General features: G+C 39.2%; 3 protein-coding genes, 1 long non-coding RNA gene and 7 other non-coding genes across 11 annotated transcripts; 10 read left to right on the forward strand and 1 right to left on the reverse strand.

Annotated features, from left to right (window-relative positions):
* The first annotated feature begins 12,588 nt into the window (after positions 1-12,588).
* On the forward strand, positions 12,589-14,673 carry LOC115627146 (protein LST8 homolog). Its single transcript, XM_030522724.1, has 2 exons — positions 12,589-12,883; positions 12,949-14,673. The coding sequence occupies exons 1-2, from the start codon at positions 12,767-12,769 to the stop codon at positions 13,777-13,779; spliced, it is 948 nt and encodes a 315-aa protein (XP_030378584.1). The 5' UTR covers positions 12,589-12,766; the 3' UTR covers positions 13,780-14,673.
* LOC115627145 (ADP-ribosylation factor-binding protein GGA2) lies at positions 14,568-19,020 on the reverse strand. Its single transcript, XM_030522723.1, has 5 exons — positions 18,839-19,020; positions 18,599-18,759; positions 17,801-18,398; positions 16,724-17,745; positions 14,568-15,171 (listed from the first exon to the last, which is right to left on the reverse strand). Exons 1-5 carry the CDS (start codon positions 18,873-18,875, stop codon positions 14,959-14,961), a joined length of 2,031 nt encoding a protein of 676 aa, XP_030378583.1. The 5' UTR covers positions 18,876-19,020; the 3' UTR covers positions 14,568-14,958.
* Positions 19,021-19,149: 129 nt separating this feature from the next.
* Positions 19,150-22,109, forward strand: LOC115627088 (40S ribosomal protein S5a). The gene is made up of 5 exons (XM_030522638.1): positions 19,150-19,252; positions 19,752-20,151; positions 20,615-20,731; positions 20,987-21,085; positions 21,867-22,109. The coding sequence occupies exons 2-5, from the start codon at positions 19,753-19,755 to the stop codon at positions 21,933-21,935; spliced, it is 684 nt and encodes a 227-aa protein (XP_030378498.1). The 5' UTR covers positions 19,150-19,252; position 19,752; the 3' UTR covers positions 21,936-22,109.
* LOC115627433 lies at positions 19,530-19,684 on the forward strand. The gene has a single exon (XR_003995664.1). It is a non-coding gene; the product is annotated as a small nucleolar RNA psi18S-1854 (small nucleolar RNA).
* LOC115627434 lies at positions 21,129-21,273 on the forward strand. Its single transcript, XR_003995665.1, has one exon. It is a non-coding gene; the product is annotated as a small nucleolar RNA psi28S-1192 (small nucleolar RNA).
* LOC115627435 lies at positions 21,306-21,450 on the forward strand. The gene has a single exon (XR_003995666.1). It is a non-coding gene; the product is annotated as a small nucleolar RNA psi28S-1192 (small nucleolar RNA).
* Positions 21,483-21,627, forward strand: LOC115627436. Its single transcript, XR_003995667.1, has one exon. It is a non-coding gene; the product is annotated as a small nucleolar RNA psi28S-1192 (small nucleolar RNA).
* On the forward strand, positions 21,660-21,804 carry LOC115627431. Its single transcript, XR_003995662.1, has one exon. It is a non-coding gene; the product is annotated as a small nucleolar RNA psi28S-1192 (small nucleolar RNA).
* Positions 22,110-22,658: 549 nt separating the features above from the next.
* On the forward strand, positions 22,659-24,574 carry LOC115627317. The gene is made up of 5 exons (XR_003995657.1): positions 22,659-22,743; positions 23,136-23,338; positions 23,587-23,851; positions 24,083-24,149; positions 24,405-24,574. It is a non-coding gene; the product is annotated as an uncharacterized LOC115627317 (long non-coding RNA).
* Positions 22,830-22,989, forward strand: LOC115627430. The gene has a single exon (XR_003995661.1). It is a non-coding gene; the product is annotated as a small nucleolar RNA psi18S-1854 (small nucleolar RNA).
* LOC115627432 lies at positions 24,183-24,326 on the forward strand. Its single transcript, XR_003995663.1, has one exon. It is a non-coding gene; the product is annotated as a small nucleolar RNA psi28S-1192 (small nucleolar RNA).
* Positions 24,575-24,644: the final 70 nt, after the last annotated feature.

The following is a 24,644-nucleotide window of genomic DNA, read 5'->3' on the forward strand; positions in this document are numbered from 1 at the left end:
TCCACTTGCATGCAGCATGCAGCATGTTGCTGTTGTTTTTGTTGTTGTTGCATGTGGGCATGCGTGAGTGCGTGCGTGAGTGTGCGCGTGGGTGTGCGTGTATGTGTGCCCAAAAGCATCCGGTTGGCGCCTTCAATTACATTTAACTTTGGCTTTGGCTTGGGCTTTGGCTTTTGCAGCCCGTTGTTCTCTGTTGTTGTTGTCGTTGTTGTTGTTGCTGTTGTTGATGGTGCTTGGCGGCTATTGTTGCTGTTGTTTTTGCTGTTGCCCTGCCACTGCTGCTGTTTGTTTTTCGGCTAATTCAATTGCTGGCATGCAGCGAGAAGGCAGCAGCATCGTGCCGCTTAAGTTAAGTACAAGTAATGAAGCACAATGAACACCATTTGTAACCCAACAACGGCACAACAATAACGGCAGTGCACGCACACCCCCACACACACACTCACCCCCACAGTGACACACATGTGTACATACATAGCTGTTAACACACTTACACGCATGCACACATTATGCTTAATGCCATCGAGTAGTATGCGCATATAATGCTAACGCTGTTTATGGTGTTCACTTAACCGTCCACTCTCGCTCTTGGCGGCTTAATTGTGCCTCGTGGAAGTGTAAGGTCAACAACAACAGCAACAACAACTACTCGTGGTAGTAGTACTACTACTACTTGTACTTAGAAAAGTGAAAGCAGCAACAACTACAACAACAAGTGCAAACAACAAACAGCTGCAACTTTATGGCAAGCCCCCATTGGCTAGGCCTCTATACACAATTCCACATATGGGAGATAAACGTATGTATTTTGAAAATAGCGAATAAAAATAAAGATTGTATTCTGTTTCAAAATGTTGTCTATGAAGATAGTTTTGCAGCACTTTCTCCACTCAGCAGACGGTTCTTTCAAAACAAACTGTTTGCAGATTTTAATGCTTATGAATTTTCTTTACGGTCGCAAAGAACTCTTCCAATACTAGTTAGAAGAAGAAAATCTCCAATTCACTTTCAAGATTATTCATTTCTTTGTTCTTTACAATTTAATGAATTTTAATTAATTCCAAGTCTCCTCTCTCTGATAAGTTCTACTTTTTTTCTGTAAGTTGTATTTTTTTAATTTTTCTTTGTATGTCTATTAACGCCTCTGACGCCTCCCGGGTGTGATTCGGGACATGCGGTAGCTAGCCAAATAAAATATCGTAATAAAATTTAATTAGATAGGCTTTCCTAGCTAATAAGACTTTTTTATAACTTTTAAATTTTGTTTCACCTATGTCGACAGTTTATGTTTGTCGACATAAAGTAAAATAAAATAAATAAATTTAAAGTAAGTAAGTAAGTCTGTGAGATATAACAGAAAAAAAAATTAAAAAAAAAAACGATGGACAACAGGAACTTAAAAAAACCTTACAATATTAATAATATTTACAATTTCTTATTTTGACTAATATTTGACTAGTAACTAGTATAAATTTAGGGTTTAAGTCAGATTAAGTTATTGTCGTTCGACCAGCTTTAAGGTATGCTATGTATGTTAGACCCTTCTTAGTGGCATATTTTTCCCAGCAAATCAAATTGCATCAAAATATCTGCTCTAGTCGTACTTTATTTTAGACATTGCATCATTTATTCGATGTCTATGTGCCTGTAAAATTTGTAAGCTCGTCACTTGAATACCATTTGGAAATTACGTTCCCACATCAATTCTGACCACCATTTTACCCAACTGCGGGTCGAAATTTTCGAATAAGCCATGTTTCCACAATGTTTAAAAGTAACAATGTTCAGATTTGTCAAATAACTCAAGCAAACTAAGTAGTAGGTACGTGGAAAAGAAGTCTAGCTACTTATTATCACTTATTTCTAGCGGGGCTAACATATCTCTTCCTTTTCGCCTATTTTGTGCATTTTATTGCACTTACTGTTGCACATTGTTGGACAGACTACAAAAGCCAGGCATACGCCGTGTTCATGACAATGCATGGTAAAGCTAAAGCATTGCTTGTTAGTGGATTAGGGATTAGATAAACAAAATTACTGGTCGTTAAAAGCAAAAATAGAGCTCAGCAACCAATGTACACACATGCATATAAAAGCAAAAATAATGAGAGTAGCAAGCAGACGACCCTGGCACCGAAATTTCAAACTGGCTGGTGCGTTCCAGTGTGATTAGAGACTCGATTTTATAGCCATTGTAGTAATAGCAAAAATTTAAAATGTAGCTCGAAAATATCTGTAAACATTTGACTTGATAATCATTTGGCAATCACATAAGCCGCAATTTCACCCAATTTTGGGCCCATTTTTGTATTTCCCATAGTAATGCTTATTGGGTTATCCGATTGGAACAACTTATCTCGATCTATATCTTCGTGTCTCATCGTTATCTTTCATCTCTCATCCTAATGTTTCCTCTTTCATCTCTTATGTCTCATCTTTATATATCATCTCCAGCGCTCAACTTCATTTCTCATCTTCACCTTTCACCCCCATATTTCATCTCCATCTCTCATCCCCATTTCTCAACTTCATCTCTCATCTTCACCTTTCAGCTCCATCTTTCGTATCTATCTTTCATTTTCATTTCCCTTTTGTGATACTACTTCAGACCCAAAAACATTTCTTAAATAGCACCATTCTGAAAACATATCGATAGTAATAGTATAATGGAACCCCATTATGTAATTTCAGCTAACAATATCAAGAACTTGACGCTATTCCGTTGTGTTCGTGTTTCTTAACGGAAAGGAAAGCAGTACGCGGTTAGACTAAACTTCATTTGAATCCTAAAACTATATTGTGTAGTTGAATTTAATTTTCAACACTCTTAAGCACTCTGAATTAATTATAAAGGGTTTCACGAGAGCAAAATAAATTATGGATTGCTTTTACGAAAAAATCAACTTTCTAACATCAACATATCATGCTCGGATTCCACCCACAGACATGCAGAGCCCTCTCCCGAGGACCCTCAGTGCCCAATTATGAAGCATTAAAAATACGCGCATATAAATCGTTTCATTTCTTATACGCAATTACAGCCACCAGGCGAGGTTTGCGGACCTCAGAGCATAACACTTTGCATCAAGGCTGGTTTTCAGTTTCTAGCTCTGCTCCCTTATCCTGTTTCCGCTGTGGCAGTTGTTGTTGTTGTTGTTGTTGTTGCTGCTGCTGCTGGTATTGCCTGTTAGCCTGACTCCGTGCTGCTACTCAATTAACTTAATTCCCTTTTGCATAAACTCAGACGCTCATTTTCTTCGCATTTCTACGGGCGACGGCTATGCATTTTTTATGTATATTTTCTATATATATGTATATAAACGGTTTCCTCACGCCAGTAACGCCCACCTAAACTGTTCAACCGTGTGCACTTTGTTCAGAAGAAGAAAAAAAAAATGGGGAGAACATGGAGGGAAGGTGTCAAGTGTTGTGTGAAAAAGTAAGGCATAATCACAGTTTCGGGTTAGAAGCGGGTTTTTTTTTTTCTTGCCTTTCCTTTGTGTTACCTTCTCGTTTCGCATTTGTTTTTGTTGTTCCTGTTGCTCAATAATGCAAAAATTAAATACTCTTGCATTCATTTACTTAATGCGATTATGAAAAGCGAGAACGACTTGCCTTCCTTCAACATCTCGGCAGTTAACTTTCAACTTCCCGTTTACACTAAGAAAACAACTTAAAAACAATAACAACAACAGTTGCAGGCGATTCATCGAAGAGTGCATTCTCTTCAGCGTTGATTGTAAGAATTGAGGAAGCCCCTTCAAAATTATTCGATTGGTTGTTTTATCGATACAAACTTATCGTTCTATAAGTATGTATTCTGGAAAATTTCACTTTTAAGATTGGGGAAAATATAAGATTCCTTATTGGTAGAATATTCTGAAACTCGTTTATAATATTTTTCTAGACACCGGTTGGTTGTGTTCTTTGTAGATGCAAATACAACTAAAAGAAGAGGTGCCAGCAATTATTTAATAATTAGATTAACTGTTATTGAGTAGTAATCTATTTTATGCAGCAGAAAGTTTAGGTTGTGCCCTCAAAACCAGCTCCTCAAACAAAGGAATGTGCAACAACTAGAAGCGCTGCCGATTATTCAACATATATGTACTACCGAATGCCCAGCTATAACTGCAATATAAAGATTGATAAAAACTACTATAATCTGAAATACTATAGGGTCGATATGAATGAACCTTATCGTTGCATTGCACAGCTTGTGGGAATCTCTTCTGAAGCAGATTACATATCATACAAAATTTCGCTTCCTGTTACAAATCGAATGCTACATTTAATATGCCCTTCACAATGGCATTGATATAAGAGTAAAAAAACAAAAACAAAAAACAAAAATACGAATACAAGTTAAACGAGCCAAAGGTACGGCGTTCTACTCTAATGTGATTTGGCCATGGCCAGGAAGCAGCCAACTTCCGACTTTGTGGCTGATTATCTGAAAGAAGTGGCGACAGCAACAACGATGGCGCTTCCAAGGCCGAGACGTTAATATTATTATACGCTTTGTAAACAAATTATGAATTACGCTGGATAAATAGAAAAACTTCATAATAACTTGATTGCGGCATTTGGCTGATGCTGATGCTGTTGCTGTTGCTCTTTTCCCTGATTTAGAAGGGACGGGGCTTAGCCCAAGGCCTATTCAGGACTTAACTTTATGAACATTACGGTGGCAGCGATGCCAGCAGCTGCAACAGCACCTCCCCATTGTGTCGGCACTGAGCAAAACGAAGGGCAGCTTGAAAGCTATTAAAGGGGCGCTCGCTGGGACATAGTACTTTTTAATAATACTTAACTGATGACATCACAAATAGGCCGAAATCTGAAGCACAGCATAATTCAAGTGTCGTGTAGTGTGGGACTTACACTTAAAACTATTGTTCTATCAATACCAATAGGTTCATAAAGTCTAGTTTAGTTTTGAAAATGAACGGCTAGCGTAGTTACTTAAACGTAACCTAATGCTTCGATAGAGATTACAAAAAAAATAAATAAGTAGATATTGAAGTCAAAAAAAAACAATCAAAGCAGTCCCAAAGTTATAAAAATTAATGGCATATTAAATAACCTTCATTTAATAATATTATTACGTTTCTTAATCTGGGAACAATCGTTGATTGTTTTTCTATTTTGGAGATTTCTGCTAACATATTGTTGGGTTCAATCGAAAAACAAAATAATGCACTCAATTATACTGAGATATTTTAAAATTTATAGAGTTTAGTAAAAATATTCAAAAAGATAAATAAGACTCTGAGTTGGATGAGTTCATCGAGACTATACGCGATATTAAAAGCGGAGATATGCTAATCGCGACTTTATTAATCGAAAAGTGAAATCAAACACAAATGGGCTTACAAAGGGCACAAAAAATATAAAATTGCTCTCAAGCTTCATAGGCGTGCACGTAATGACGATCGAATGTAAAGCAAACGGTAGACTCGATGGGATCGATTGCTTAAATAGGAACTATCGATAATATCACATGTGCCCGCTATCAATCGTTTTGCAGCTCTCGTACGCAAATTAACAAAATAGCAGCCAAAACATGGGCTACGAAGATGAAATCGATTAATCCCTATCTGAACAAAATTCAATTTTTATTGTCACTTTATACGCCACAATGCGAGTTCCTTGAGTAGGCACTCGGTTCGAATCACCATCAACCATCATGACAGAAGCAAGATTAAAAATTGTCAAAGTTGTGATAAAATTTAAAAATTGTCCAACCAAAGGCTGATCTTAAATAAAGATGAAAGATTTACAAAAAAAAAACAAATAATACCCTTAATCAATTCTCCAAAAAGAAATCTATTTTTACCCAAAAAAAAAATGACAAAGATTGCTTAAATTTAATAATTATCCAACCTAAGACAGATCTTAAATAAAGATTAAAGATTTACACAAAAAAAAAAAAAAAAAAAATTGCTTCCCATTTATCGGTAAAGATCGATTAAAGCGATTAAATTTAATAATTGTCCAACCTAGGACAGGACTTAAATAAAGATTAAAGTTTTAAAAAAAATGTTATGCACTTAATCGATTCTGCAATGAGAAATCGATTTTTAGCACAGACAAAAAGTGATAAAGATCGATGAAATCGATTCTGTCTTGATTCTTTTTGCAACTCGAGCGAGTACAGTCGGACATACTCGTTTAACTTCTAACCTAACCTATAATCTTTAATCAGCAAACAGTTTTGTTTCTGGCAGTGTAGACATTCGTTAATTTCTTCGAGTGTTGGCATAAAGAAGGACTGCGGCACGTCTAGTGGCGAACATGTCCCCAGAAATGGACCGTGTCCTTTGGCGCCTTACTTGAAAAACTACAAGAGCCGTCGGCATTGACGGCAACGGCGGCAACGGCGGCATCGGCGGGTGGAGGACGTTAATTATGGACGCAGAAATAGTCAAATTGCGCAAAGAAAGTGTATAGAGAGTACAAAATACTTACAGACGCCTCCTGAGGGTGACAAACTGTGGCTATCCTTTGGCCATTCAGCGGCTGAATGAACGAAAAACCATGTAAAGCAACGAAACAGGCGGGGGAGAGCTGTGTAAGAAAAGAGAGCAAAGAAATAGAAACAAATTGAAAAGTTTTCCATGATAAATTTGCATTAATTTTTGCGCGCTTTTTCTTCAAGTTTTCCACTTTTTTCGCTTTTTTTTTGGGCTAGCCATACACTTGTCTGCATTTTTTTGTTGTTCGTTTGTGATGTTTTCTCAGAAATTCTTAAATCGAAAAAGTTTTTTTTTCTTCATTTTTGCTTGTTGCTGGCTGCATAGAATGAGGCGACATTAAGGTAGACACACAGAGAGAGAGGGGGGGAGTCGGGGACACCTACAAGAGGCGATAACGAAGCCGCTGGTTGACCGCCCGCTGGTGCGACCACTTTTTTCTACTCTTCCCGCTGCTGGAATGAATGAAAATTTCGCCGACAAGGGCCAATGAATGAAATGAACCAAGACGGGTAGGCCAAAAGGCAGACCAGACAGGTATCAGCCAGCCAGCCAGCCAGCCAGCCAGCCGACCAGGTCAGCGATGTTAGGCCATCGCGTCCAGCTGTTGGTATATTTTTGTTGTTGCTGTTGTTATTATTGTTATTATTGTTGTTGGGTGGTGGTGGTGGTGTTGGTGGCTGGCCGCTTGCTTTCTTACCTTTTTGAATATTTATGAAAAATTGAAACGTTTTAGCGCAAAACGTGGCGGACGACGCGGAGTCCAAAAAATAATGTGGCGCCTGCCGCATACTGACCATTATTTTGAGTTTTTTTCTCTCCCTCCCTATATCTCTCTCAAGATACCCTAACAAAGCTGCACACCAAGCAGCCTAAATTGCTTATGGAGTTTGCGACAAAGCAAGCGAAATATTCGTTGAAGCCAAACAGTTTGTAGTTTTAAATATGTTTTTTTTTTTTTGTATAAATAAAAATATAACATTCTTCTTTGAGCTTCAATTTGGTGCTGATATAAAGATAATAATATAAAGACGATCATTTCTTTTTAAAAACTTAATTTGCTTTAAACGGTTAAGAACAATTAAAATGATTACACAATAAAATATTTTATTTCATTCGATCGAGATCGAATCTGAATTCATTAATCATCGCATTCGATCAAGCTATGGCGTTCGCCAAATCGTAAGTACAGGTTCGTAACTTGGGTATTTCTTTCCGAAATTTTCCAACACTTACTTTCTATCTCCCTTTAAGTCACATTGTTGTGAACATGGAGTTGGAGTTATGCACCCATTACTGATTAAATCTTATTTATTTTATGGACAAATTTTATTAAAAACACAACCCTCCTCTGCGCTTCTCATAGTGCGTACCTAATTAAAGCCACTTATGATGTATTCTCAAAAATGGACCTAATAATAATAAAAAAAAATCATCCCTCCTTCGCGCTTCTCATACGAATCTCCTAACCACAATTACTTTAGCCAAAAATATCATCTTGTCTGTCTGTTTTAAAAGGCTTTGAAACTACTGGACGATATTTTTATAGCAATCACGAATTAATTGGGTAAAGAAGCCGAAACACAAAACCTTGTTTTCAGACAAAAATAAAAATGCATAAGGACTGCGAAAATCGGTTGGCCAAATTTCTCAGAAGCAAAGCAACAAGACATCAAACAAAACGGGATACATGTAAAAAAAGGGTATACAAAATGGATTTCATTTTCGCCAGCCCAATATATATATATACATATATATATTTTTTTTTATAAATGACTAGTTCATACAAAAGAAAAAACAATATTGAATTCTAGGCGCAGACATTTTTAAGTGTACTTCGAAGACTTTGAAACCAGTTTTTAGCTCAAAACTATTTTGAACATATTTGGCGACACGAGATCTGTAAAGCGTATTCAAAACGTTTCCTTTACTTGCTCTCTGCCAACTGCTGGGCTCCCCGAAGTGGTTGAGAGCTTCAGTGTAAAGCATTTAAATATTGTTTAATAAAAGGAGAAGGTTTTGAGGCAACAAAAATGCCAAAAGCTACTGGTAAATAAATTAATTGAAATATTTTATAAAAGTAAGGGAAAGCATTAAGGAAAAAACACATTCTGATAAGTATTTAAAAACTAAGAAATTTTGTAATTTAAGAGGCAAATTTTCTTTTGTCTCAGCTATGGCAACAGTTGCCTTTTCTTTGTCAAAATTGTAGGATGGACTATTTAAGCCACTCAACTGGGACTGGACAAGAGTATGTGACCTTCAACGACCCAAATATTCGTACCATATACAAATATTTTAGATTTTCTTCTTTGCGCGAGGTTGGGTTGCTTGTTAACTAATTGTCTTTCTACATATTTGTTGGTCATTTTGTTTTCATCGCCGCTTCACGCTGGCATCGCAATGCGCCGAAATGATTTAGGAGTGCTTTCATTAATTACGTTTTAGCATACAGTTTAATGATGGAGGCTGTGATGCGGGATATGGTGGGCCTAGTGGGGGTACGGGGCGCTGGGTGCTGGGTGCTGGGCTCCTGAGAACCGCACCTGCCTCGAGCTGCTGAAACTTTAATAGACCGCATTTCAACATAATTAACACGCCAGGCGTTATGAATGATGCATGAAATATTGCGTCGGCAGTGGCTGCCCTCAGCATCCTGGCCTGTAAATCCACCATCCAGCACCCACCACCCACCACCCACCTGGCCTGACCCACTCAGCATGCCGCCAACACGCTAATAATTGCAAACGCTTAAATGTAAATTAAGCTTCAACTGCAAAAGCTTTATCCTCCTCCTGGCAGTCCTCCGAGTGGACCAACATGTTGGCAAGCGAAACGTTCAGATCAAATAAACACAGCCGAGCTCTGCATGGAGGAAGGCATCTAAGGCGCATGCAAGGATACAAGGATCCATCTCCGACTCACACGCACTATCACATACCAGAAAAAACCTTTGACACCAATGCAGGGATTTATTAGATTTTAATACTAAGAGTGAGTTTCGAGCCGATCATTCCTATTTCATTTATATGATATAGTAAACTTATTTAAATACAATTTTCGATTATTTTCGGGCTCCAAAAAACATAAATAAATACCAATTTTCGTTACTGTATCGTAATAAACAGATACGATGTCAGTATCAACATTATTTCTAACCTGATCGGCCCTATGACAGCTATATAATATAATGGACTGATGGTGATGAAACAGTAGAATATCGTAAGACATTATAAAAGAAAACTTATGAATACCAAAAATCTATCCTAAGAGTGATTGTTGCACCGGGCGGGGGAAAAGTTTTGCAATAATAAATCGACCGCACATTCATTATTATGACGCACTATTTCGCCTTAAAATGGAACTGAGTTGGATTTGTTGAATTCTTTGTTATATGATCACATATGCATACATTTTTATTTAAACGCATCGTGCATTATTTAAAAATTTTAATTTTTAAAATTGAAATCAAATATTTGTAGAAATCGTACGAGTTCGTGAGAGTTCCAAAAAATTCGTGATTTATCCAGTAATTTTTGTCATGCAAGTTTGTTTGGTAAATTGTTTGTTTTTTTGTATTTTTTTGATTATAAATAAATTATAAATGTAAAACAATTCAACATTATTAGTTCAATTATTTCAAAACAAAAGAAATACAGTATAATTTGTTTAGCTGCCTCTAAAGTCTCTCTAACTTTAATTTTTCAGTAAAATTTATATATTTCGCGGTTTGTTGGCAATATATGAAGTTGTATTTTCTTATTGGTTGTTATATACATAATGAATTTTCAATGCGGTTTCAGTAATTAAATTGATACTACATTTTTTAACATGCCTCAAATTGCATTGAAATAGTCTGTAATTTTTCCTCCAAAACCCAAAGATCAACAGCGACCAGTTGTTGTTTCAGCAATATGCGTCTGAACTCTAATTCAAATATATGTACATATGTGTATGTATGTATGTATATACTTTGTTGGGTCTGCCACGCCTACAATGCTCCATGCTTACTTCATAACCTTATATTTTTTAAGAGAATTCGTACGCTCTCTTGCTTTTCTGATTGATCTAACTGCGCCTCTCGACCACCCACACTCCAACTTGTTGGTCATGTTGTCTTCACACAACAGACTCAACACATTAATGTAAGCAAGTTAGCAATCTGTTATACAACACATTCGGCAAGGTCTGTAAATTGAGTTTTTTCTTTCTTTTTTTGTGCATCCGTTATGTTGTGGTGACATTTTGTCTGCTAATATACGTGCCACGTGAGTGAAACCAATTCACACGTGTACATACATACAAGTACTTGTACATGAAAAAAAAATCATTAATATAAATCGCTGCGTACTTACATTTACATACAGATTAAATGCGATGGCTTTAATTAAAAATTATATTCAAATTAAACACATTTACTTATTTAAATCACATTTATGAACACTTAAAAAAATAAAAACAAAAATTGAGCCACACATATACATAAGTATATGTATGTATGTACGCAGCACATCAATCGCGCGGTATTTTCGCATTAATAAACACATATTAAGAACACATCACACACAACTTAATATTTACATATGTATGTATGCTTTTACATAATATTTCTAACATTTATACAATTAATTAAACATTTTCTCAGAGTTTTCGGCAACTCAAAACAAAGGGCGCGACGCGTTCAACAGGCGGAGAAAAACTAAGCCTTGCATTGCAGCTGCAAGCAGAATGCTCTCTCATTAAGAATGTAAAAGTGAAGGCAAGCAATAAAAAATCATAACTGTAAATGCGCTCACGCGCCTGCCATACGCGTTTCGTTTCATGGTGTGAGACAATCTCACACGAAATTGTTGGTTGATCATTTGTAATTTTTCAAAATGCTTATATAAATCAACAAATTAATTAAATTTAAATTTTTAAAGGACCAAGCAAAATTTCAAGAGTTATGCGAGTTATGGAAAACCGCTAATTGCGTGGGAGAGGGGGGATGGAGGTAGTATAAAAAGTGGCTGCGCCATCTATGAAAGCATTCATAGAAAATGGCAAACATTTACTGCCGATATGAGGTGCTTCACTGTAAAAGGCTACTGAATAGGATGCACCAAACGTAATTATTTTCATGCGAAATCACATGTTAATCACAGCTATCTTGCAGATACAGCTAAGTATCGGTACAGGTAAGCAAATTATACGGTAGTTGGCTTTTTTAAATACTTCGAACAATAATGCCGTTTTTTTTAAAACAAGCCTGAACCGGTTAAGTGGTTTCTGTACGTGCTAATGCCGACTTTGTCGACTGCAGGGTCTGTGCACATGCTAGTTTCGACTTCGCCTATTTCGCTCTTCGAATGGAATGCGAAATGCATACATGTGCTAAAATTCAAATACGAATTTTTCGGATACGAACTTTTCGAGTTCATCGCAAACTTGGTTTTTTGGCAAAAATACTGCCAGCTTGTTAAATTTAAAACGAAATAGCCAATGAGCTGCCACTTATAGTGCATATAAATGAATAATTTTTTTTAATATGACAGCACTCGTCGCCATCAGCTTTTTAAATGGCAGTTTCGATTACTGATGACTAAAAAAGTATTTAAGTAAGCATGCACTTTAGTAATAAAGTGATATTTATTACACATTGATTGCAAACATTTTTAAAACTTCGCTGTTCATTAATAAGAGACGATTTCAATAGCTTAAGGGAAAAGGACGTTATGAATTCTGGGCAACCTTAAAACAAAGAACATAAACACAGCCGGCGACTGGAAAGTTACGGTATTCTTCCCGTTGAAAGAAATTCCAAAAGCCTAACAGTATTTTGCAAACAGAGTCAATGTAACTGGCAAATCTAACTTCTTATAAAAATGTATACCAAATAGTTAAAGCAACTGTCGATTTTTATAAAACTTGAAGTTCCATTAAAATGAAATCCGATAATTAAGATGTCACAACTCTAATTTGTAATCGAAATCGTAAAGTTTATGTATTCTGCACAATCAATTGTTTCAAATAAGTTTTTCAAACTTGTATTAGTTGCTCAACTAGCTTTTGCCAACGCTGCTGTGTGGCAACACTGATGCAACATTGCCTCGTCACGCATTACCCAACACTGCTTGTCGACTAATGGTTGTATGGCATCCATTTGTAACATTAAGAGAGGCAAGCATTTCGATTTGAAGACCATTTGCTGAAACAAAAAAACTAAAACAATCGATACAGCATGCGCAATTGCCGGCATTAGGGATAGTGGATAGCTGCCTGAATAAGGGATAGAGGACAGCAGCCGACAAATGGAAGCGACAGAGGAACAACTGATATTGGCCACCGGTGGCTATGACCACACAATAAAAGTGTGGCAAGCACACACCGGCAACTGCATAAAAACAATGCGTTTTGTGGACACATCGGTAAGAGAAGGAGCCAGAAAGACAATCCTATACTCGTACATAATATTCCTCTTCACGTTGTGCAGCAAGTTAATGCGCTGGATCGGACGCCGGATAAGACACGACTGGCCGCCTGTGGCTATCAGTGCATACGTCTTTATGATTTGGAGTCGAATAGCACGACACCGGTCATCAATTTCGATGGCGTGCAGAAGAATGTGACGCGTCTGGGGTTCCAGGAGGATGGCAACTGGATGTTCACCGCTGGCGAGGATCATCGCGTCCGTATATGGGATATGATATCGGCGCCACCGCACTGCTCGCGCGTCTTTGATTGTCAAGCGCCGGTGAATGCCGCCTGCCTGCATCCCAATCAGGTGGAAATCGCGATGGGCTCCCAAAATGGTGGCGTTTATCTGTGGGACGTGAAATCTGTGGCGCATGAGCAGCTCATACCCGAAATGGATGCCTCCATACAGGATGTGGCCATCTCGCCGGATGGACATTATATGGCGGCGGCTAATAACAAAGGCAATTGCTATATCTGGTCCCTCAACAGCAGTCCAAGTCAGCAGCTGAGCATATTGAAGCCCAAGATGAAGATATCGGCGCATAGTCGCTATATCCTCCGCTGCAAATTTAGTCCAGACTCCCGTCTATTGGTCACCACATCGGGCGATGGCACAGCGTGCCTTTGGAAAACCGAAGACTTCACCAAATGGCGCGAGTTGTCCGTTGAGAACTACTGGGTATGGGATGTGGCCTTCAGTGCTGACTCCAAATGGCTCTTCACCGCCTCCTCCGATGGTGTGGCTCGCCTTTGGAAGCTGCAGACAAAGAGCCCCGAGCGCAAGTACACAGGACATACCAAAGCCATAACAGCTCTGTCCTTCAAAGACGAGATCGTGGCCGATTAGCATAGAGAGTCAACAGTTTCATGGGTGGGCGTCCAGTGTGTTGTTTTTAGTATAAGAAATTGTGGAATTATTGTTTTTATATTGACTTGAGTGCTGAAAACTGTGAACACCGCTAAGCCTATAAAGGTTTTCCAAACTATTCCAACTATGTTTGTACAGAACACAATTCACCAAATGTTTTGGTCAGACAGACAACCAATTTGCATACAAATTCATGCCATTTTTCAAGTTACCACAAGAAAGCTTTATTGTTTTTTAGAGTATAATGGGACGACTTTGTCTGTCTGAACGAAGCTTAATGAATCAATAGTTTTTGTGAGCTCAAAGAGTTTTTCTGCAACTCTCCCTGCTCGGCAAACCAATAGAATAGCTCCAACTGTAATCTGAATTCGTACTGTTTAAAAGTTTGGAACATTTTTTTTTTGGGAATAGCGCACTTTTTTCCTTTCGTATAAGACCAATATAAAAACAAGACTTAGGCTACGGTCTGACATGCAAATCATCTGCACACAAATTTGTAAGTAAACCCCAAAGTTGTTTGTTGAAGAAAACTATACTTATAGAATTCTTTTGACAAATTTGTGTGCAAACTATTTGCGTATCTGAGCATATGTACTATTTCGTAGTCATAAGCTGTGAGCATCGTTTTTTTCGGCATTTTGGGAGGCAACTAGAACTCGGGATACGGACCGGATGCGAAGGGCAATATGGCAAGTCTGAAGACATATTCTCCAACTACCTCTCGGGTGAATGCGCTTAAGCTTTTGTAGCAAAACAATTTTGTCATCATTTGTAAATTTTTTATTACTAATATACATATAGTATACATATTTCAAATGCAATTGAATGAAAAACCTTAGAGGCGTACAATAAACATACAATGCATATAATTTATGTGATGATATTGTGGATCAGTATTGGGAATATAGAGATCCGCAGAAATCAATGATAAAACTAGGCTTTAAACACTTAATAGACAACTTTTAGTACGAATTTGGTTTCTAGGCGTGCGACAGAGATAGAAATCATTACGCGAAGCAGACAAGGACGGAGACAGAAGAACGCAACTGAACAAATGAAAGAGAAACAATAATAAAAAATGAAACCATTTGGATCCCCGGTGAAATTTCATAAATACTAGCTAAGCAGGAGGCCGGGAAAAATATAACTTGCGACCTTCTATTGCACGAACGGCAAGTCCTTCGCCACAATTGACTCTTTTATCGGATCCGGATCATCGCCCAGCCTGTAGCCCACAATGCAGGTGACGTCGACGGGCGCGCCCGTTGGATTCAAAAGTAACATCACTTGATTCACAGGCGTCGCAGGACGAAAAGGCTTGTGAGCTGGCATCCCATTATCCGTGGGCGGCAAAAGACGCACCTTGCAGGGCTGTAAAAGACATTCAAGGTACATTGGTGGTGGGTTAGGTTAGGTTGTCACGATAGCCAAGGGTATATCCCTGACTCACTGAGGCCTTGGTTTGGCCCGTTCCTCTTCACTTCCGGTAGTGATGTTCCGCGCAATGGTTTTCCATCCAGAGGCCTGAATGAATTTGGAAATATCCCTTGGCTTCTTTTTGGATAATATGCCAATAGGTTTGTGAGGAAGTTAGGTCATAAAAATCGCTGTCTAGTCCTTAATAAAACCAGGCGTTCTCAGAAGAGGTCGATCACTGATTCCACCTCCCTCTCATCCCGGCTGCTTCGACAGAAGTCGTTATCATTAAGTCTGGCGGCATGAGTGCCTACCAGACAGAGTGGAGGGAGGATGCCACCGTGAGGGGAACTACGGCTCACTTATCTGGACACCGTGGACGATATCAGTGTAGCTTTGATAGATCGCTTGTTCAAAAGCTGTCTAACAAGTTCTACGACGCCCGGATCCGTAAGTTAGCTTGTAAATGTGCTTGGGGACGCATTAATAAAGGTCTCCAGAAAGGCTACAAGGGTTTATGGTTCAATATTGAGAGATTTCTCAATAATCGAAATAGCAGCATGGAGTTCTGAGAGCGTGATAGCTGAGAGAGCGGGACTTTGCTTCAAATATAGCGACCTCCAGCGTCTTTAAAAGACGAGAGACTTATAGGCCGAAGATATGTTCGATCCTTCGATGCTTGCGCAGCAGGAAAGTGGCTGCACAGAAGCACCTCGAATGACCCTTCACTTGAGATTGTCCATGACTTATCTGACTTCTGAAGGTAACCTAGCATTGTGCTAGTTTTCGAAAGGGCCTTACGAAGCCTTGTGGCGTCGGAGGTGCCAGTGATATCCGGCAGAAGTTCTGCAATGGTATTAATACCATCCAAAACGCCGCAAATTTTAACAATTTCGAAGCCACGTCTAATTTTGTAAGTCTAATTTGAATGCATAAAGCTGTGGTCAGACAGGCAAATAATTTGCATATTGATTTGATTGATTACTGCCTATTAGAATTCAGATATATTATTATTATTATATTATTTTCTCCAACAGAACAGTTCTTTTTTTTGTCAAAATCTTTACAAATTTGCGCGTAAATTATTTGCATGTCCAGCGTAGCTTCAGAAATATACCTAAAAATTAGCAAATCTTTCAAAGTTCTAGATTTTTTCGACCGTCAACAAAACCACAAAAAAACAATAGGGGCCCGTAAATTAATCAAATTTAGTGCTAAACACGTATAATGTTGTTGGATAGCTTTGGGGATCAATTCAAAAGTAGGATAGATGGTTTTCGGTCGAGATATATTTCAGCATATAACTTTATAGGAACGAACTAAAACATTAGCTGAATGAGAGCGATGGCGAAATATTTAAGTTTTCATATGCCTAGTTTTTAAATAGCTTTAGGGACAAATATAATTTTGTTGGATAATAAGGATATTTATGCTTTTCTTTGATCATTAAGATCGGGCTAGTTCTTTGATTGGTAATATTGTTTCATAAAATCTTACACACACTCACCTTTTTGACGCTGGCCTCGAACTGAAAATCCTTGACTGGCTGGCGACTCTTATTCTGCGCCGATATCACTATAACAGTCACATTTTTGCTCGGCCTATCTTCGGTAAAGTTCAGACTCAATTGCATGTCATCATCGTCCAGGACAATGCGCGATTCAGACGTGGGAACAATGCTGTCCAAATCAATGTCTATCTCGCTGAGATGCTTGATAGTCATGGAAGGGGCTGGTGTGTTGCTGTGTTCGACTGCTGGCGGTTCTACTGTTTCTTGTTTATTGTTGGAAGTGCTAGTCTTTTCATCGGGCTTGGCACATAGCAGCGGCGCATCGTCCAATGTTTTGAAGATGCTGTGATCGCCACTGTCAGCAATAGGTAGTGTTGGCTGATCCGCCGGCTTCACATGCATGCGTTCCCGAGCCAAATCGTTTAGCGTTATTTTGTCTGCCTCTTTTTTAAAGGTGCTTATGCGCTCCTTTGCCTCCGGTAATATCTGCTGGAATAGCTCATCACTTAGCTTATCGATTTGAGGCATTTTACGCGCCACTCCCGGCTTATTTTGGCCATCATTGGCAATGCCATTGGAAAGAGAATCTCCGGCGCCGATGCTACTCAGAACTTGCGGCTCCAGCAGCTCACTATGCTGGAAGGGTTCCTGCTTCAGCTTGGACTCACTTTCGGCGAGAGCGCTGCTGAATATATCACTTAAATCGGCCAAAGCATCGGCACGCTCGTTTGTTTCAGTCGCTGTTGATGTTGACGATGGGCCGGCCATTTCTGTGCTGGGCGTGGAAGTCGTCTTGGCTGTTTCGCCATTGGTATTATTAAGCAGCAGATCTCCGAGCAGCTCGTTGAGCAGCAAGGTATTGTTGTTGGCCGCTGTCTCTGACGCAGATTTGTTAGGATTTGTCAAAGTTGATGATGCAGCTGAAGCTGCTGTTGTTGGTTGTTTTTTAGGTGATGGGACCACCTCCTTATAACGGGCAATGAGCTCATTCAGTGCCGTATTCGCCTCCAACGTATCGGCTGTAAAGGGGCTTCATTAGTGCTTTCCTAGCTCTAACTATTTGTACCAACTTACCCAATAGCTTCTCATCCGCATCGCCCAGCAGCTTCGGCAGATGCTGGAAGATAGGTCTATGCTTTTTACAGCTTCTGTACAGTTCGTTTATGGTCTCATGGACATCGCTATCGCTCGGATCGTAACTGTCTAGCATTTGGTTCAACAGCTGCATGGTGTTTTGCACTTCCTGTAGGACAGAGCGATGCTGCGCCAACAGATCGTTGCGTCGAGCCTCCTGCGCCATTCGATACTGCAGCAATAGATTGGCGCGCTTAAAGTTTTCCGGATCATTGCTCTTGATTAGTTTCGCAAACATCGCCTCATCCATAGTGCCGAGCACGCTCTCCCTTTTCCCCACTGCCGCTGCACTCTGGCCATGCTCGATGTCTTCGCCCTCCTTGCGCAGCATGTCGTAGGCATCACGGATTTTCTGGCGCTGTGGAAATTCTGTGGTCCACAGCAGCAAGCACTCCATAATCCGCTGCTTCACCCCATGCGGTGTCTCCGGGCCTTGGTATTTCTTTGACACAAGCCGTATAAGCTCATTGAGAAACCGAAACTTGGCCGCTTCATCCTGAAACTCGGGCCCGCATTGAGTCATGCATTCTTCCAGCAACTGCATGGGGTGTGGGAGGGGGTAGGGAACAAAGACAACCACATAAAAAATGTAACCTAATCTTAACGCGAAAGCAGTATCGTGATAAGTAAAATGGCAAACGCAACAACTCATAACATGGTGGTATGAGTGCGCCTACTTACATATGTTCATATGTATGTATGTATGTGTAAGACTGTTTTTTCTTTTTTTTTACTCACCGCAATTGCTCGCGTTGCTTCCGTTATGTTGCTGGAACGCACTTTGCTCACAATCATCTCTTGGGCCTTTTGCACTAGTTGCGCATTACTGCGCACTACAATGCAAAACATTTGCACCCCCAATTCGTCGACCGTGTCCTTTGCCGGATTCGTGGCCCGATCTGCAAATTGGAAAAAAAAAACAAACACCAAAAATATGCTACCTTCAAAAGTTACGCCGACGCAAGTGCTTGTTCTTACCCAGCATTTCTTCCATAATGCTCTCATCTGTTGTCATTTCTGTTAAAAAATTGCTGCTTATTCTGTTTAATTGATTATTGATTAGAGCACTGCTTAAAGTACATCGGCATTTATAAGTGAAGGAACAAATATGCGGCGATTTTTTTTTACAACCACCCACACCCAAACTATTTTATTTACATTGTCAACTGTTCTTCGTCGCATCTGACCACCTAGGTCATGCCAACTCGCTTGTATTGCGTAAACGCAGTGCTGCCTACTGCTGACAGACGAATATTTGCAGCACTGCGCAACGAATGCAGCCCTGCGGCGGAAGTTAAATTTTGTGATATTGCCGCACACTACCTGGACGTGTTCTTTTTCAGGCGTACGCCATTGCCGCTTACATCGTACACGATTTCTTCTGTGAAAAATGTAAGAAATTTTGTTGATTTTTTTTAGTGTAAAAACATAAGAGTGTGTGCAAATAACCAACAAGTGTCCTGGCTATCTAATGCCATTGAAATAATTGTGTAAATATTTGTGGAAATGCAAAAAAACACGGAAATTCTGCAGTTGGCTGCACACAATGAGGTTAAATACGCGCTGTCAACTTGTTTGTGTGCGTATTTGTGTGTGTGTGCTTCGTATTTCTTGCCTGTCCCCCACACGTGCTTGCGCGAAATTCAAGGCATCCTTCTTTTTTGTTTATTCTGTTTACGTCTAAAACTAAAACCGTATTGGTGAATCACACGCCGGTGCGGTATTCAATTAGACAAAATCAAAGCCCATGGTTTACTATTCCTCTAAAGCGTATCGCCTCGAAGATAAAGTCTTTATAAAGTGCAAAATCAACAACTTATAAACCATAATATTTTGTGTTCAAGTAAAAGAAATGTATGCTAAATTTGTTTAATTTGCTCGTTGCTTGCAGCATGGCCGAAGTTGCTGAAAACGTTGTTGAAAACTTCGAGGAGCCGGCGCCCTTGGAAACCGAGAGCGCTGAAACCGTACTCGAGACAAATGTGGTTGCCACAACGGAACTGCCCGAAATTAAGTTGTTCGGACGCTGGTCTTGTGACGATGTGACCGTCAACGACATCTCGCTGCAGGATTACATTTCGGTCAAGGAGAAGTTCGCACGTTATCTGCCCCACTCCGCCGGCCGTTATGCCGCCAAGCGCTTCCGCAAGGCACAATGCCCCATTGTCGAGCGTCTCACCTGCTCCCTGATGATGAAGGGTCGCAACAACGGCAAAAAACTGATGGCCTGCCGCATAGTCAAGCACTCGTTCGAGATCATTCATCTGCTCACTGGCGAGAATCCTCTGCAGGTGAGTTCCCCCTATTCTTCCCGGACTATTCCCCTGTTAACGTCGTGCCATGCTAAACTGTGTGCATTTTAAATGTCAACATGTACATCAGGTAGAATGAGCACGAAGAGTAAATGAGAATGTTTTGATGTCCTAGTGTTTGAAGCGCACAACAAGTGGTGTGCGAGTCTTCTTACCCTCCTGGTAATTAAAACTACATCATATATTCAAAGGACTTATTCTTCAGTCCTCCTCTAAGCTCTGCGGCCATTAAAAACCATGCCGTATGATGCCTTCAATAAAATGGACTGATATTAAATGAAGTTTTAACATCCCAGTGTTTGGAGAGTCCACAAATTGTGGAATTCACTTCTCACCCTCTTGGAAATTAAAACCACAGCTTCACATGGAAGCAATGATATATTTTCCATTCGAGAATATTTCAAAAGTAATTCCACGTGTTTTCTCTCATCATGTTTTGCAGATCTTGGTCAGTGCCATCATCAACTCTGGCCCACGTGAAGACTCCACACGTATTGGTCGTGCCGGTACCGTCCGTCGTCAGGCTGTGGATGTGTCGCCTCTGCGTCGCGTCAACCAGGCAAGTATTGACTCTCTTGTTTTCCCTCGACATCCCCGGCCGAGTGCAATGGCCAACAATTTCAGAAGATTGTTGACTTATAACAGCACGGCTATATCATAAATCTATCATATATCCGTAGCGTCATTGTGTTTAATCAACCAAACCTTGGCGTATGAATCGAAGAGACATTACGCTTGAACTTCATTCCCCCACAGTTAATTACTGAAACGGTAACGAATAATCCTAACATCCTTTTCTATTTATCCTAATCAGGCCATCTGGTTGCTATGCACGGGTGCCCGTGAGGCTGCCTTCAGAAACATCAAGACCATCGCCGAGTGCTTGGCCGATGAGCTCATCAACGCTGCTAAGGTGAGTTGCCATTTCACTTTTATTTAAATCAATGCAAACCCTATATTCGTCCACTCTAATTCTTCGTCATGTCATTAGGATATTGTCGTAGTCTCGCTTGTGGACCAGATTAATCTAATTTCTTTTATTATCCTTGTGCTTGTGGCAATTCCCAGCTCAGTGCACACGAGAAACGTAGAAGAACAGTCAAATATTTGTACTACTTACGAACTTAAAGGTTTATTCGTCCACTCTAATTCTTCGTCATGTCATTAGGATATTGTCGTAGTCTCGCTTGTGGACCAGATTAATCTAATTTCTTTTATTATCCTTGTGCTTGTGGCAATTCCCAGCTCAGTGCACACGAGAAACGTAGAAGAACAGTCAAATATTTGTACTACTTACGAACTTAAAGGTTTATTCGTCCACTCTAATTCTTCGTCATGTCATTAGGATATTGTCGTAGTCTCGCTTGTGGACCAGATTAATCTAATTTCTTTTATTATCCTTGTGCTTGTGGCAATTCCCAGCTCAGTGCACACGAGAAACGTAGAAGAACAGTCAAATATTTGTACTACTTATGAACTTAAAGGTTTATTCGTCCACTCTAATTCTTCGTCATGTCATTAGGATATTGCCGTAGTCTCGCTTGTGGACCAGATTAATCTAATTTCTTTTATTATCCTTGTGCTTGTGGCAATTCCCAGCTCAGTGCACACGAGAAACGTAGAAGAACAACTTAATTATAATTTTTACTTATGCTCGATACTAATAATTTCGAAACTTTCTAAATACTTCCCAGGGCTCTTCCAACTCGTACGCCATCAAGAAGAAGGATGAACTTGAGCGTGTGGCCAAGTCCAACCGTTAAGGAAAGAAAGCAAGAAAGATCATGCTGTGCGCAACAAATCCTTGTTTGTTATTTCAAGCGCGCAGGGATTCGCGTTTTTTTTTACAATTCTGTGTGTACCCAAAATGCTACACTAAATAATAAACGAAAAAATCCAACAAATAAAGTGTAAAAAATACAATTTAATAAGGACGATATGTTTGTTTTTTTTTTTTTTCTTAGTGATAATAAATATAAATATTTACTGTACGTGTTAACTAAAACACACTTCAATGTGACAAATGGTTTTTGCGTACCAGTGTACGGCTAAATCAACTGGGGCTGTTGATTGTGGACAAATATATATACATACATATATTAAATGATTTGCTTCAAGCGTTATTTTTGCAAATGCATGCGAATATATATTTCGAATTTCCCCATGTCAGGCACGCTGCTATCAATGTAGCCCTGGTAACAGCAGTGTTCCCCTATTTGTAGAGTTTTTCTTAACCGGTAGCTCGATGTACTACTGTGTACAAAAATAAATTTAATGCAATTGTATTGAACTTTGTTATTAAACTATGATTTCGAAAATTATGTTCAGCTGCAACTTGCACCAGAATAGACCAACTTTCTGCAATTGATAACAAATTGGCGGAGCCCACTGGTGTTGCCACATCTGAGCATTTATTTCCGCATTGTCATAATCAGCTGTTAGTACTGCCAATTTATAATGCAGCTCTGGGAACGGAAACTGGGTACCACGCTACTATTCACCATGCTATATTTTATTTCCGCCCGCTCAGCCGATTCTAACGCACGCTGTTTTCTTTCTCCGGCTGACAGTGTAAGTGTAAAGTATTGCATAGACTTATTACGATAAGTGGGCTACAGAAACATAATTGCCTGACAGTAATTAGAATGCTGCACAAATGTACGTACGTCCAAAACTAAAACCGCAACTGTGATCATTTTTCACGCGGCTGTGGTATTCAACTGGACTACATTAAAATCCATGATATACTATTCCTCTAAAGGATATCGGCTTGAAGATATGAACCTTTATAAAGTCAAAAATCAACAAGAGCAAATATGTACATATATACATATGTAGATGTCCACGTGCTCAATCGCAATAATTTATAAAATGACGAATGAATTGTGGGGAAGGGTTGAGGCAACATGTCTGCCGCATGTTTAAAATTTTCAATTCAACTAATTAATTTATTTATTATACAGCATGTCCAGTTTTAGCCTACCCTCAAGCGGAATGCTGCAGCCCTTATCAACGATGCCTCACAAAATAAGCTGATGTAAGATGTAAACTAAAAGTATAGTTAGCCCTAGGAGTACCGCCGTTTTTAGGCGGCAACATCCACTACGAAAATTCTGACATCAATGATGTTTGATATAAATGAAGAATCCGACGTGAAATAAATGGGGTAAGTGGTTTTCTCACGGACACAATTTTTATTTAGTCCTCCTCTAAGCTCTGCGGCCATAAATACTATGCCGTAAGGTGCCATTACATAAATGGACTGATATCAAATGATGTTTTAATATCCCTGTGTTTGAAGAGTCCATAAAAAGTGGAACGCACTTCTCACCCTCTTGGAAATTAAAACAACAGATTTTCTTTAATATTAGCTCTAAGAAAAGTTGTAATAGGATGTCTTACTTTTTTTTTCAGATTTTGAACCGATATGTCACACAGCATGTTGCGATTAGCTTTTCTTAGCGATTTCTGAGCTGTTTTACTACCGGCTAAATTAGCTACAACAGCATTCTGGCTGGCTTCACTTCCCAAAACAACAGAAAGAGCACGGGGAGCTGGAAGAGCCACAACGTGTCCACCGCTGATCTAAATAATCAAAATGCTCGCTCTTGCTGCAATTAATCTACGATCAACAATAGTTGCTTAAATAAAAAAAACAATTAACCGTGGAAAAAATTAGGTATGTTGTTTTCTAACTTCGGATCTCATTCAGTCCTCCTCTAAGCTCTGCGGCCAAAAATCTATGCCGTAAGGTGCCATTAAAAAAATGGACTGATATCAAATGGTGTTTTAATATCCCTGTGTTTGAAGAGTCCATAGATATGGCCCACTTCTCACCCTCTTGGAAATTAAAACTACATATTTTTCATTTAACAGCAACACAAGCTATAATATATTTCCTTTATTGCAGATTTGGACCAAGTTTGCAGAAAACGTACTCCCTGTGTGTGACAGTTCTTCTCCAATTAAGTTATCAGGTGTGATTTCAACTTAGTTTAAATACTTTAAGAGCCGAGTCCAGTCTAATACTGCGTCATGTCACTAGGATATTGCCGGAGTCTCGCTTTTGGACAAGAATAATTTAATTTCTTTTATTATCCTTGTGCTTGTACAAATCCAAGTTCAATGCACACGAGAAACGTAAAAGAACAATAGAATTTCACTTACAGATCTCGATTACTGCAATTTATTGTTCGAAATAACTAATTATGTGTTTTCGTTTTGCATTGCAGAGCTGGCGTGTCATCTGGACGAAGCAATATCTGAGGCAGTATAAACCAATACAGGCGTTTCTGACAAAATTGTAAGAGGCCTTCGTTGCGTTGGCGATAATTAACATTGCTATTTAGGATTAATTCTAAGTTAATATAATGTAAATAAATAAATACATACTTGAAAAAGATTTTGATGCTTGTTAACTATATTTTCAAAAATTGGTCGGAAATATGCTTATGAATCTATTTAGTTATGAA

Source organism: Scaptodrosophila lebanonensis, unplaced genomic scaffold (genome assembly GCF_003285725.1).
Source record: "Scaptodrosophila lebanonensis strain 11010-0011.00,11010-0021.00 unplaced genomic scaffold, SlebRS2 tig00000092-arrow-pilon, whole genome shotgun sequence".
In the NCBI taxonomy this organism is placed as follows: Eukaryota; Metazoa; Arthropoda; class Insecta; order Diptera; family Drosophilidae; genus Scaptodrosophila; species Scaptodrosophila lebanonensis.